The following is a 13,846-nucleotide window of genomic DNA, read 5'->3' as shown; positions in this document are numbered from 1 at the left end:
TTCTGCCTTTCTCCCTGCCAGTTTGATGTATTTAAAACACAGCTCCCCGGGTCTTTTTTTTTTTTTTTTTGAGTTGCTCTTTGGTTTGTGTCTTTCAGAAGCGCTCTGGAGGTGTGTGCTCATTCCTGCATCGAGCATGCTGGGCAGCACTACCATTGCAACTACTCCTCCTGCTCCTTCTGCTCCTGGCCTTCCTCCTGCCCTTGGCAGAGGATACCCACAGCTGCACGCTGGCCAACAACTTTGCTTGGTCCTTCAACCTGATGCTGAGATACGAGAGCCCACCTCCAACATAACTTGTCGTGGCACAAGGTGACTGTCAGAAATACAGACTCTGTTTTTAACAGCTGCAAGTATTGTAGATTTTAGGGCTTCTAACAAGGCCGTCATATCAACTGGATAGGTCACATGAATGCAAGATAAGATTAGTCCACCTTAATCAGGTATTTGAGCAAAATTAGTATTTTTACAGTATTTTGTTATTATATTTATACTGTGTATATAGAGGTTGTTTATGTGTATGTATGTACATATATATATATATGAAAATGCATATCTGTGGTCAAACCAACATCCACTCTACACTGTTTAGGGATAATCCTGCAATGTTTCTGTTTCTACCAGCTTTCAGCAGGGAATACTGAGTGATGGTTTTGTTGTGGGGTTTTTGAGATGATTTTTAAAACCATATTCATGTTATTTAAAACCAAGCAAGTGTGAGAAGATACAGGCATGCAGCAGAGTGCAAACTGGGGGCAGGTAGAGTAGAATCATGTTTGTCAACAGTAGTTAACATTCAGCCTAAGGAAAATTTGGACTATTCTATTTGAAATCTATTTGAAAGAGCTATTTTTGTTCTCTATCTGGATGCAGGAATCTTGTTTCCCAGGTGCAGAAAGTAATGGAAATGTTTCCACCGACTTCAAGAAGAGGGGGTGGACCTCCTCGTCTTCTCATTTTTTACCGAATTTCTTTTCCAATTACTGTATTCTCCAGCCCATCTGAATCAGGTGGAGGTAGAACACAGTAGGAAGAAAGCTGAGAAAGTATTTTTTTTAAATATTTCTATAGCAGGAGAACTTTTAAAATCAGGTCATAATTTTCTGACTAAACCTGTGAGCACTGAACAAACCTTGTATCCGTGGTGTTGTCTAAAAAGCAGTGCAGTTTTTTTCTTTGTGATTTTTTTGTGTTAGTTTTTGTGGAGTTTTTTATTTTATAAAGAGGCATTTGGCAATGGATCATAAATCCTGAACAGTGGGATGCAGCCTGGCTCAGTGTCAGCAACGCAAAAGACGGAAGTACTCTCATAATCCTTATTGAAGTCAGTGGAAACATTTCCATTACCTTCTGCACCTTGGAAACAAGATTCCTTCCATAAGATGTTTTTATATTAATGGTTTATTAAAATGGGTGTAAACTGAATGTATCAAAAACAGTCAAGCCTAGGTATCTATATAGTCTAAACTCTAAGATGATGCAACTTGTCACTTATTTACCTAACCTTATGCCTGATTTATCGAAGTTTTGAATGTATGTTTTAACATTGCCTTTTAATGTAAAAACAACTCTCATTTTACTGTGGTGAAACCAGTCTTAGTGGTGTTTTACCTAATTGACTCCTGCAAGAAAAAGTAATTTCTAAAATGTTGTGCTGTTTCTGAGAGATACCTCTTATTGTCTCATCATTTTAGTCACAGTAGTAATCATGCAAAAAAGAAAAATTAACTGAAGAAGTAGTTTTGCCATCATGGCTATGCTGTGGAAGGAACTTGTCCTCTGGGTACCAGTATGGTGCATTAAGTGTTGTTTTCCAAATAAGTTCCAAAATAACATTAAATATGTTGTGCAGGTAAATTATTTAGTAGCTGAGAGACTGAAGGAGGAAGTCATACTTTAACAAAACCATGAAAGTTTTGCTAAAGAAGCAAACCTGGGTAGAGTGGGGAGGCCTAGCAGCAAGGAGCTCATTATAAGCCCAAAGTGAGGGAGAACAGGCGGATGTGAAAGAGGACTGGCTAAAGACAGAGATGTGTCCAAAAATTTATAGAGCCTAAGAAAAGGAGTCATGATGAGCACTGAGGACAAGAATACAGGCTGTGTGGAGGAAAAATGTCTGAATCTTTTCTCCCTGCTGCAGTATTAGTACTATTGCATATTAAACAGCTCTTATTCAGTAAGACTTAAAATGGGACGAGTAACAGGGACTTTACCAGTGTTCTGAGGAAACTCTTCCACTGTCTGTACTCTGTCACTATGGTCCTAATAATGCTTCTGACTTCACTAGGTTTGCTTGAGTTGGATAAAAATGCCAGCGTTCTGCTAAAAGTGAAAAGGAGAGTGGAAATTAGAAGAGAGCAGAGATGGTCAGGGCAGTCGGGTAGAGTGCGAGGGGAGTGTGAGTAGGATCTTAACTGATGTGGATTAAAACCTGACTATTAGGAAGTAGCAGAAGAGCTCTAGAGAGCAGGCAGAGAGGTGCTGCAAGCAGAAAGGTGAGGAGAGAGGATGTGTGCTGAGCAATAAGACGTTCACATCTAAATGGGAGGGGAAAGAAGGTAAGGTCTTTGATTTCTTTAATGAAGCAGCCAGGTGGAGAGGAGCTATAATTCATCAGAGAATGTGGCAAATTAATTCCTTTTTTGCAACGGTTCTTTCTGGCTGCAGAGGATGTACCTCCTCTCTGATTAGTTGTGCAAGAGCCACGTGCGTTCCTGCAATGCTCCTCTAAAAATTGCTTCCAGCCCCGAGGAAAGAAACCCTCATGGCTGCACAGCAAGGAGCTAATCATCACACACATCTCCTTTCAAATTAAATGCTCCGGTAGAAAAGAAGTGTGGGGGAAGAGGGGCAGTAAGACAACGTGCTGTGTGTGGTTGTGCGTATGTGAGCTCGTGGATGCACTTTTCCTGTGGCATAGCTACATTGTACTTCTCTGAGTATTGCTGAGCCGTTCCAGGTGATGAAAGTAAAATGCCAGTGAGAAAGTAAAAATAATGAGGAAAAATATAGCCACAAGAGAAAATTAGTAGGGGGATAAACAAGTTTTTACTATGAATGCACAAAATCTCATATCAGATTTCTTTCTGCTGAGCCTTTCTGATCTGGATGATTTTTATGGGTTCACAAATGCATTTGACACCACAGGAGTATACAACTGGGGGAGAAAAATCCTACACAGAGGACCATAACAGAACAACTGCATTGTCACCTTGATTTTTCATTGTTGTGGCAGGTTTAAAAAACCCACTAAATTAGAAACACACTTTTGCTGCCGGGTTTGCCTTCAATTTATTCTGTAAGTCCCCTGTCTGTAATCACGGAATTTTGTGCTTTAAATCTCAGCATATCCATTCTCATTAATTTAAGTAATCTAAATATCTCACGTAAGTGATGAATCTTTCTACTTCTTTGCAATGAAAACCATCCAGAGCACAGGACTTCGATGTTCATCTCACTCAGAACATTTCACTCTTCCATAATGTCATTGACCTCACCTTTCCAACACCGGTGTGAGATTTTTCTAAGAAAGAAAGAGTTTTTAAAAAGTCATAGACGTAAGTTGGGCTTACCAAATCCAAAGTAAATCCAAAATTTACTTTCTTTTTTATTCTCTTGTTTTTCTTCTGAAAAGTTTGTAATATAGATTCCTGGAAGCGTGTGTTATTAAATACTAATTAATATTTAATTAATTAAATATTGATTAGATGTTGGTTAAATGTTAATCAAGTCAGTAATTGGAATAATGAAAACAAATTGCCCAGTTCAACTTCCAGGAAACTGAACAAAGTTCAGATTCCTCAAAACACAAACTAAATCATACTGTTTTCAAATCAGTCCTTAAAATTTGAGGACTGTCCTAAATCTTTGCTTGCACATGACTTGGGGGTTACACCCTCACTTTTGTGCCTATAAAATCCCCAGCTCATAAATCTCTCTCTCATAGATATGTAACCGAGATGTGTTACAGCTCACCTTTGAGTTGAGTCTGCTGCCTTAAGACATCCCTTGCCAAAAACCCAGAATGCACAAAACAGATAAGCATCCACAGGTGAGGGTTTGCACTCCTTTCATCCAGATCCAACCACTGTCAGAGGGTGCTAAAACCCTCTAAGTATGTTTGAGCTTGTAAATTGATTGTGCATCTGGCTCAGGCCACCTAGCCTATACTGCACGTAGATACCCAGCCTGTTCACCAAGAGACTTGTGCGTCTCTCCAAGCTCTTTTGCCTGCACTATTGGATCCAGTTTTGGTTGACCACATTAGTGACCCTTCACTGTTGAAGGCAAAATCCTGCACTCCAGTGCCATGCATTGAAGTAAGAACTCTGCACAGCCCCAGAGGCACACTTCAAACCCAGCCTTTGGAATGAAAGCAAGCCTAATTTTTAAATTGTAATTGATTTCGTAGCCATATGCTTTTACAGAATTTTCCATGACTGCAATACAGCGAGGCTGAAAATTGCTGTTGCACCACATGTCTATTAATAGCCCTTTCTCTGATTCCAGCTAGCAATTTAGATTGTATTAGATGTTATTTATAGATGCCCTCTCCAGAAATCTCTGTATGAAAAACACATTCAATTCTATGCACACACACTAAAAACTTTGCATTCCTCTGTTAGCATGGAATCCCCAGAGCAGTCATGGTTTCTACCAAGTACTAGCTTCTTTGCCTGATACGGGATACTGACTAAACCGAAACATTTAGGCCTGAAAGGAAAGATACTAGCCCAACTAAAAAAACCACCTGATGATCACTGAAGAATTTGGAGAGCTTTGAGAATGGCTTCTCCTTAATTCTTTTTTCACTGGAGTAGTCAAAGACCTCGGAGAAAATAAATGTCTCCAAAAAATGGCCATGACTAGATAGGCAGTTGGTAATCTCTGCACATCAGAAGAAATAGCACATTCTCTTTAGTTGCTCTAGGACCTCAGGAGTTTCCTCCATTTGATCACTTCTTCAGTATTGAACAGTAAATGTTTTACTTTGAATTTTGGGAGTTTTTTTATTTACTTTGTTTTACTTTACATCTCATTAGTACTAAAGAGATTTGAAGAGTGAGTACCTATATAGGAATTCTTTTAAATTGTATTGACAGGAAAGCACATTGTCTTCTTTACTCAATAAATAGAAAACTGCTGTATGACAGAGATTTCAAGAGCAAACAAAACCTTTTAGAATAACTGAAAATTACAGACTGAATTTAAACTAGAAAAATAGTTTTGCCTTTCAAGAAATGCTGGTAGAAATACCCCAATAAGCATCTTTGCCAGGCATAATAGGTGTCTTTCAGGTCATGTGTCATGTACCCAGCTGGCTGTAAGAACTGCTTTTGGAGACTTTACCATCCAGCGGACAGTATCAGTTGCTAGTCTGCAGCTGAAAACACATTTGCCCAATGAGCTATATCAGCTTCTCCCAGAGTCACCAGAGGCTGCCGAGTGTATTCTTAGTAGGTCTCAGACCACTGACCTGCTCTGAGCCATTACAAGTTTATTGCCTTAATCCATCTGTCAGCAGCTGGCAACTCTCAGAAATGAGTTTATTAAAATACTAAAGATAGTGTTGGTACAGACATCACAATTCATTCAGAATCCAATCTTTATTGGTTTTGCCATATTTAAACATAATTATCTGTTCGTTATTTTGGGTTATAAATGGATTAGTCATAGGTGTTAGGTAACTGTATGGAGTATTTTAGGCACAAGGCTTTTTGACTTGCACGTGTATGTTTAAGTATTATGGGTTCGTGTCGCACTTGCTCAACAGTAAAAAACAAAACAAAGATTCTTGAATGTATTTAAAAAACAAAAAAGCTGGATGGAATAATCTGTCATACAGGTGATTTTTTTTATTACCACTTGTCTATCCAGTTTAAAATACAGATATGTGTCTGCCATATCAGTAGGTCTGGAAAGAAAAGGAATATCCATCAGGAATATACCAGTTCAAGCAGTAGCCTGAACGGCACCTTTGTTACCTAACCTGCTTCAGCAATTGCTCATTGTATCTGTGCACTTACCACGCTCCTCCTAGTAAACTGTGGGTGAGGTGGAACTACACAGTTGAAGATAAAACATCCCAGAAGAAGCAGCAGGAGACGTTAAGTCTTCAAAAGGCAGCCTGATGTCTCGGTGCAAGGGATGATGAACATCAGGAGAGCAACCCAGGACTCAGGTCACAGGAACGAGGGTTTGCTGTCTGCTCTGCCAGACAAAATTTTGACAGAGACGGTCAGCACTGTCCGGTTTCACATCCCTGACTATGGAAGGAGGCTCCTTTCAGCTGAGATCTGAATTTTGGGAGTGCTTTTTTCTTGTCATTAAATACAAAAGAATCTGCTAAATCAAACCCCGCAGTGACAGATTAATGATAGGTGGTAGGCACTGATGCTCCAGAAAAAGATGCAGGAAATGCTATTGTAGATAGATAGTCATGAAACTCTCTGTTCAATCCTTAGGAATTAGAGATTCATTATAAAACTGAAGTAGGAGGTTTTCTGTTACTTTGCAAGTAAACGCCAGCTGTTGCCTTTAGTCTTCTGGATTTTAGGGGCAAGCCTGTGCAGTGCCTCACTGATGCTAGTGGCTTTCTGGCTTCACAGCCATTCACAGCAGTGAGTTCCACATGTTTCCTACGAGTCGTGTTAAAAAGGTATTCCCCGGAATTGGTTTTGAATGAGAAACCTTTTGTTTGGCTAGGGGGTGTTGTTTGATTTTCCTCCTTTGGCCTCTGTGAGTTGAACCCAAGGAAGCAGAAAGATGAGCACTACCCTTTCCAGGCAATGCTTTGTCTTTCCTTATTTTATCAGAGCAGAGGAGATTTGGCTTTAACTCCTTCCTAACTTATCCCAGTCTTTTAGGCTTCTTTTCATGTTACAGTTCTTTCACGCCCTTGATCATTCCTGTGATCTTTACCTTTCTCTTAACTGTTTCCAGTGCCAGTTCTTCCTTCATAAGCAGAGCAGAAAATCTGGTCCTTTTTCAATAAAATAATTTTTCACCCATTGCAGTTTCTCCTGCAGATGCTCTGCCTTTTTCTGCTGCCCCATGTCAAAACAGCCTTCATCACTATCTCAGGGGACTCTGGTCCTTGCTAGCCATATCCTCCAAGTCTCCTAGCCATGCCCTACCCTCATCTGTTTTGTCTTAGCTCAGGGACTGCCCTTTATATTCACTTCTGCAGATGGGAGTGCGAGGGTGTCGCTTAACAAACAATTATTAATAATGAAAGCTTTGCCATTAGCATTGTTCATAGGCTGGCCCAGTCCCTTTTGTCTTCTCTCTAAGTAGGTTTTGATGTGTAATCCAATTACTGCAAGCAGAAAATTGGCCCTCAATCAGCGAGGAGGGACAACGTTTCATTTTCAGCTCTATTATCCTCACGTTGTCACTGCCAGTGTAAGTGCTCCCACGTGGTTCTGGGCCCAGGGCTGGACGCTCCAGGGTCTGTGCCCTTGAGCTGCCAGGAGAGTTTGAGTGTTGCTGTTTTACACCCTAATAAGCCAGGACCCTTTGTTTTTTGAGCTGGAAAATAGAAAGAGAAAATGGGTGCTTTTAACAAACCTGTTTCACAACTCATTTATCAAGCCCTATAGCAAACCATTTGTTTTAGGTCCTTTTTGCTCCATCAAAAGATGTATGTTAAAAGGGAGAGGTGAATTTTGAGAGGCTGGGAACTGGAGGCAGGCTCGCAGTCACCGGTGCTTTGCTGGGAGGCCTCCAGCTAGGATTCAGGGGTAGGAGCTGTTACTCTTCCCGCCTTCAAAATCAAATTATTTCTTTTGTCAAGTCCAATAAGCTTTGAACACCACAGACTTTGTTTCACTACAGATATGAATGAGTGCCTCTGTATGGTACTTTCCATTGCCATGAAATATATATATATATGTGTGTATATATATATGTAATGGGGAGTGTAATTATTGTTCTACTTAAAGAAAGGTGACATTCCACTTCAGTGTAACTTTCAAGTGCAGCTTTTAAGAGAAACCATGTCTTAAAGGGAAGCTGGAGAGGTTTAGATATATGTGTTTTAATAAGCTTTAATGAGCTTTAATAAGCTTTGAGTTAGGAGGTCAGTCTCTAAGGCAAAAAGCACCCAAGATGATTTTCCCATCACCTTCCCAGATCAGACCCTGTAAGAGTTTAACATGGGAGTCACTGCCTGAACACTGGCTGTTCCTGAAGGGATTTGAATGCTGCATGTATTAACTGTGTGTCTGTCCTCAAACACCAGCCTCCGTTTTGTACATGTGCTTGACTGGAAAGCAAAAGACACACCTTTGTCTTGCCCCAAGACCCTGACGGTCCTGCTTGTCTCAGCAGATGTATTCCTTCCAATCAGTGTCACTCTTTCAATTTATTTTTTCTTTTAATTTGTGCTAATTGAGTCCATTGGGTGATTCCAGGAGGGCACGCTTCACCTGCCCAGCCTCAGCTTCCCTTCCAGCACCGTACCTTCTTATTTGTTTACTTGGCTGTGCTGGACCACTGTGAAGCAATTACACAAGCAATAATGCAGGCGTGGCATTTTGCTGTCATTGTCTTTTGTAAGACATAACATTCCATTGACATCGAAAAGTGGTAGGAGACCCCAAGCTGCGTTGTTGTTTACTAACAATATAACCCATGTGCAGGGCTTCTGCAGGGGACCTGTCCTCACTCCTCAAAGCAGCTGGCTGCCTTGGGCCCAGTTTAATTCACAAGGCTGGATTATAAACAATCTTGGGACCCTTCACCAACACTCCATCAATCTTGTTTCCGTCAGTTTTTGTGCTTTTGTTTAGTTTCAAGCTAGAAGAAAGTTTAAAGAAATGTGCTAAGACTTCATATAGGGTGAGTAAATTTCCCATGTATTTCACAAAAATTACAACAAACTGAAGGGGTTTGCTCTCACATTCTGAACAGAATTAATAAGAAGTTCTAACTGATGTATTAAAAAGTTATTAAGAACAGCCTGGAATGAAGTTTCTGCAGTCAAACCATTCTCTGCTTTTAATTTAACAATCAGCAAATACTGAGTACATTTTGAAACCTTCTTTTAGAATTGACCTGAAACTAAAATGTGAATCCTCCTGAAGGGAAGGTTTATTGACGAGGATCTAAATTTCACCAGTATGTCCCACATTTGATCACCCGCCTCTGGGCAGAGAGGAAACCTAAGGCTGTTCAAAAAGGAAACTCATGTTGTGAGTGGTTTTAAAATTCTTCAGAGCTCCTCTCCACTTCCAAGTGTTGGTAATGGGGGGATCAGAAACCTTCCTGCAAACCCTGTGCATCTTGCCTGTTGAAATCCTGGCTCGAATACAAGTCTCCACCTCAGCTTCTTGTAAATGTTAATATTGAAGTAGAACAAAAACATTAGAGGCTATTACAGCATGAACATCCTTTCTTGTTTATGTGTAGTAGCTGATAGCAGAGTCTGTAATAATAATCTGTGTCTATACATGTGCTGTTCAGTGTCACACTTTGGTACGGAATACCTTTCAACTGTCACAAGAAAATAACTGGATCGATGTCACTTTTTACTTGTATGAATATAATTATTTGCCTTGCAGGGACCAGTTCCATTTTTGTCATGTTATTTATGATTCTTAAATACATTTGTGATAAATTAGGCTTGTTTCTAAGGTAAACAATACTGGAGCCAAGCAGCTGCCTCTGTACGTGTGCATGTTATCACAGCTGATACCAAGTCCAAGTCAGACTCCTTGTCTTGCTTGGACCTTTCCTTAACCTTTCTGGCTTATTCAGGGAAACGCGGACCAGCCTATTTTCTTAATAAAAATATGGCTTTTTGAAAAGCTGAACTTATTTTTAAAATCCTTTCTTTATACAATTATTGATTCAGAAAGACTGTAACAATCATATTTTTCTAAACTGCCAATTGCTTGTGTTGAGAAATGGTATATAGATATATATTTTATTCTACAGATTTCCATGTAGTTTTGAAACTCTGTTTTCAAATATATGCTCCTGTTTGCTGGAATTATCTCAAAAAGCTGTAAGCTTCTGTGTACTAACTCCATGAGGTTGTATAAACATGCAGCTGCATAAAAAGACTGACTTTATTTTTTATCCAAATTGTTAGAGCTAAGTCATCCTTAGTGTTATGTCGTGCAAGTTGTACGGAAAGAAATCAGGTCATTGTTTTGAAAGGCTGGACAGTGTTACGTGACACTTCCTAAAAAGTCTTAACTGAAAGTCAGGAGAATTTACCCTAGAAATGGTGCCGTGTCAGGGCCTGATTCTATAGTTTATTCGCACTGTTTAGGACCTTATTTCACAAGTATTCCCATGAAATTTCATGGGAAATATTAAAAGAGCGAGCCTGTGATGTGTGAATAGCAGTGACAGAATAAGGCCATTTCTAATGAAGAACAGGGCCTTTTAGCTCGTTAGGAGGCTATATTTCAGGACAATTTTCTGTGTTCTTTTCTGCGCTGCGGACTCCTGTGTATTCTGGATTTATTCCATAGCTAAAATGCTAGATTAAATCAATTGAAGCCCCGAGCACAGATGAACATAGTAGAAAGCTGCAGTGAAATATTGCAGAAAATGGCCTGATTTCTTTCTTCAGAACAACAGTGCCAGTAACTCACAGCCTTGGCTTCTGTGCACCTGTGAAGCAGAGGTCCTTGTTTTCTACCTTGGCTGTGGAGTAACATGGAAGGATTTCTGCTCTCTGCCTGGAAAATACTGTCTATTCTTCAACCTTGTCAGAAGCATAATATTTTCTCAAGTGAAAAAAAAAACCAAAAAACAAAAAACCCTGATTCTGCAAGATTCATTGGGGAGTTAAGGGGCAGCTGGGACCTTCTGCAATCGGGCCACATTATTCTGAAAGTTTATCCCTCGATGACAAATAAAATATGATGTGGCTTTGCTGTCTGCAAGTGGGATAAAGATACTGGAAATGCATCACCCCAAGCTCTAGCCTTGTGACTGTTCTGTGGTGCTGCACTGTTGCCAATGAACTATGTTGAATCAGATTATAAAGTATTTTATTGCATGTGTCCTTTTTTGTAAAGAAACTATAGTTGTATTTGATGTTGCAGTTATAATGCAGTAAATAAACACATATGTATTTCTTTTTAAGGACTTTTGTATTATTCTGGTGGCTGGTTTTGTGGTTTTGCTGTGCTTATTTCTTACCATCAGAGCATTTGGGCTGACCTAGAAACACCCAGAACAAGTGAAGCAATGATAACATTTGCAGCTGCTACCACTGGAAGAAGGTTGCACTGAATGTACCTACTTCACTCTAGCCCTGGAAGGTTTAATAGAAAATGTCAGCTTTTCTATGACTGCAGTTGTTTGACTAATTCTACTACCCAAAGAAAATGTGGATTTGCTAAGTGGTATTACGATTCAATATGATTTCTGACAGCATTGGCCCCTGACACTCTCGGGGGAGTTCCCCTCAATCCCAAACCTGCTATGATACAGGGGAGTTTTCTGAGAACCTCAGATCTGAAGTTAATGCCAATCACATGTAGGGAGTGAACAGTGTCTTAGTTTAACCACCGCTCATTTCTCTGAAGAGTAATCACTGCAGCATGTAGTGTGGATGCACAGCTCTCAGCAGCATCCACATAATTGCTGAATCTTTATGAGACAGAGTCTGCCAGGATCTCTGACATCAAAGGGCTCCACAGGCAGTTACTTCTGGGGAAGTGGAAAACCACTGTGATTTTTTGGTGAACCTGTGGACTAGGTTCCCCGTTGCTTTTATGAACACTCTGAGCTTTATCCAGGTTTTTGACTTCTCTCAGGTATTTGGACCATGTGGTCCTGTGCCTTCCTAGAAGCTGTCTCCTGCTAAGCCCCTAAAAGTACAAATGCAAACACCACAGCTGACCATGGCTGCGTCAAGACCAGAGCAGCAGGTCAAATCCGGAAACAAATGGGGTAAAACAAGTCCAGGGCTGTAGGAAGAGCAGACTATACATTCCCACAGTTACATTCCCATAAGGGTTACAATCAGTGCACAGAAGAAATTTCTGTTCTTACCTTTTTTATTTCTTTTCCCCTTTGCAAAATGTTTTCTCATCTTGCATTTTATTTTTTGTGGAGGCAGATAGTAGGGTTCTTTGTGAATGTCAGGCCTCTTCTGGAACCAGCAAAGAAACTTGGGACTTGATTTTGTCCCAGACACTGTGCGTGGACCAGGAAAACTGTCAGCTGGGAGAGAGAAGGTAAAAGTCCCTAAGAATAGCTCACTCTTGTATGGTGAATGACTATTCTGTGGACCAGGTTCAGGCTGCAAACAACTCTACAACTGATCAGTGGGAGTTGAGACAGTCAATGAGAATTATTCTAAACACTTTTAGAGGACAATGAAATACTCTGGGCAGTTATAAATCTCGTTAAGTCGTATATTAGTAGAGAAACACCTGTTTTAGATAGCAACCCTGCTGCTAGAGGATGGAAGTATCTGTTTAGGTTGTAGCAGCAAAAGGTGAAAAGTTCAATAAATAAAAATAATAAGGTAAGACTCTCAAGTGGAGTAAATCAGTGTAGCGTCATTGAAGCTGTTGGAACTAAGTCAATTTACAGCAGTAAGAATCTGGCTTATAGTCAACAGGGATTTTACAGAATGCTTAAAAGCTCTCCATTTAGAGAGTTCTCTGCCGTACGCCTGTGCGCTAAATTGTATCCGCACAAAAATCCTCGCTGGTATAATGAGGTCATTTCGGATGTGAGCGTTCATTATATACTTAGGTAAATTAAAGGGAAAAAAAACGTCATTAGCAAAGTCTTAAATAAAAAAGGATGGAGTAAGGTTACCAACTGAGAACTATTTAAATAAAATCAATCTTAGCCCTGGAGAATTAATGGGGAGCGGCTTTCCGTAGAAAGGGGCTGATGGTGTGTCGATGCTGCACATAGAAGCTGAGCGCCACGGCCATGAGAGATTGAACACAGTGACTGAGGTTTTTTCAAGGTTAATATTTCAAGCTTTCTAAATTTCATTCTGTGACATACCATGAATGCAGCCTTGGTTTCCAACTGCAGAAAAACGCTCTGATAAACACATATTGCTGGAGCAAATGAAACTGAAGGCTCATCCGGTTTTACCGTAGCACTTGTGGTATTAAGAGGGATTGTAATATAATCCTCTTCAATGAATAACCGTAACAGATGTTATCAGGGTTGCTCTGTACGAGCTGTGGACCTCTTGCTAGAACTCCCTCTGTGGAAGTCCAGTTCATAAATTGTCCTAATGGGCTGTCTGCCTCGTCCCGCTGCTGCAGCAGCATGAAAGGGAGGTGGTTACCAGCGACCTTGAAAGCCAGCATTATTCCCATCTGGTTTGCATTACAACACTGCTAAATATTTCATGCTTTTTGTTTTACAAACAAATAAGAGCAGAACTAATCTTTTTGTTTAATGTTCTTTGATTGACGTTTGAGTGGGGAAAAAAAGTTTGGGGGTTGTTTCAATTTTTTTTCTTTATTTCAGATCTTAAAGTGGCTCTGCAAAAGCTTTTAATGGGAGATAGAGCAGATCACCATCAACTTTTCTGGTGGGCTTTTTATGGCACCGTTGATACAGGAAAAGATACAGGGGAAACCCGGATGATGAATGTGCTGTTCAATCAGCTGGGATTTCTTTGCTTGCGAGGAGATAACTCGATGAAGTGCAAACAGAGACAGGGAAGAGACGTTGACTGCTTGTCAGCTGTATAGAGAACTATCTCTGGCTGGGGCTGCTGCAAAACGCAGCAGCTATTAGTACCCCTTTGCCCTTTCACAGCGCCCTGTCAGAGGGTCCCCAAGCACTACAGCAAGAGACATCCATTAAACCGCAGAGCAGCAAGTCTCTCTAACCCCCCCCC

At 40.4% G+C, this 13,846-nt stretch overlaps 1 protein-coding gene across 1 annotated transcript in view; it reads left to right on the top strand.

Annotated features, from left to right (window-relative positions):
* Positions 1 to 296, top strand: part of SYNE3 (spectrin repeat containing, nuclear envelope family member 3) — a 34,126-nt gene extending 33,830 nt beyond the window's left edge. The window contains exon 18 of the mRNA XM_010134616.1: positions 99 to 296. Coding sequence (XP_010132918.1) covers positions 99 to 296 — 198 coding nt within the window. The remainder of the gene's footprint in view (positions 1 to 98) is intronic.
* Positions 297 to 13,846: the final 13,550 nt, after the last annotated feature.

This window comes from Buceros rhinoceros, unplaced genomic scaffold, assembly GCF_000710305.1.
Source record: "Buceros rhinoceros silvestris isolate BGI_N320 unplaced genomic scaffold, ASM71030v1 scaffold13284, whole genome shotgun sequence".
In the NCBI taxonomy this organism is placed as follows: domain Eukaryota; kingdom Metazoa; phylum Chordata; class Aves; order Bucerotiformes; family Bucerotidae; genus Buceros; species Buceros rhinoceros.
This window is presented reverse-complemented; position numbering and strand designations above follow the sequence as displayed.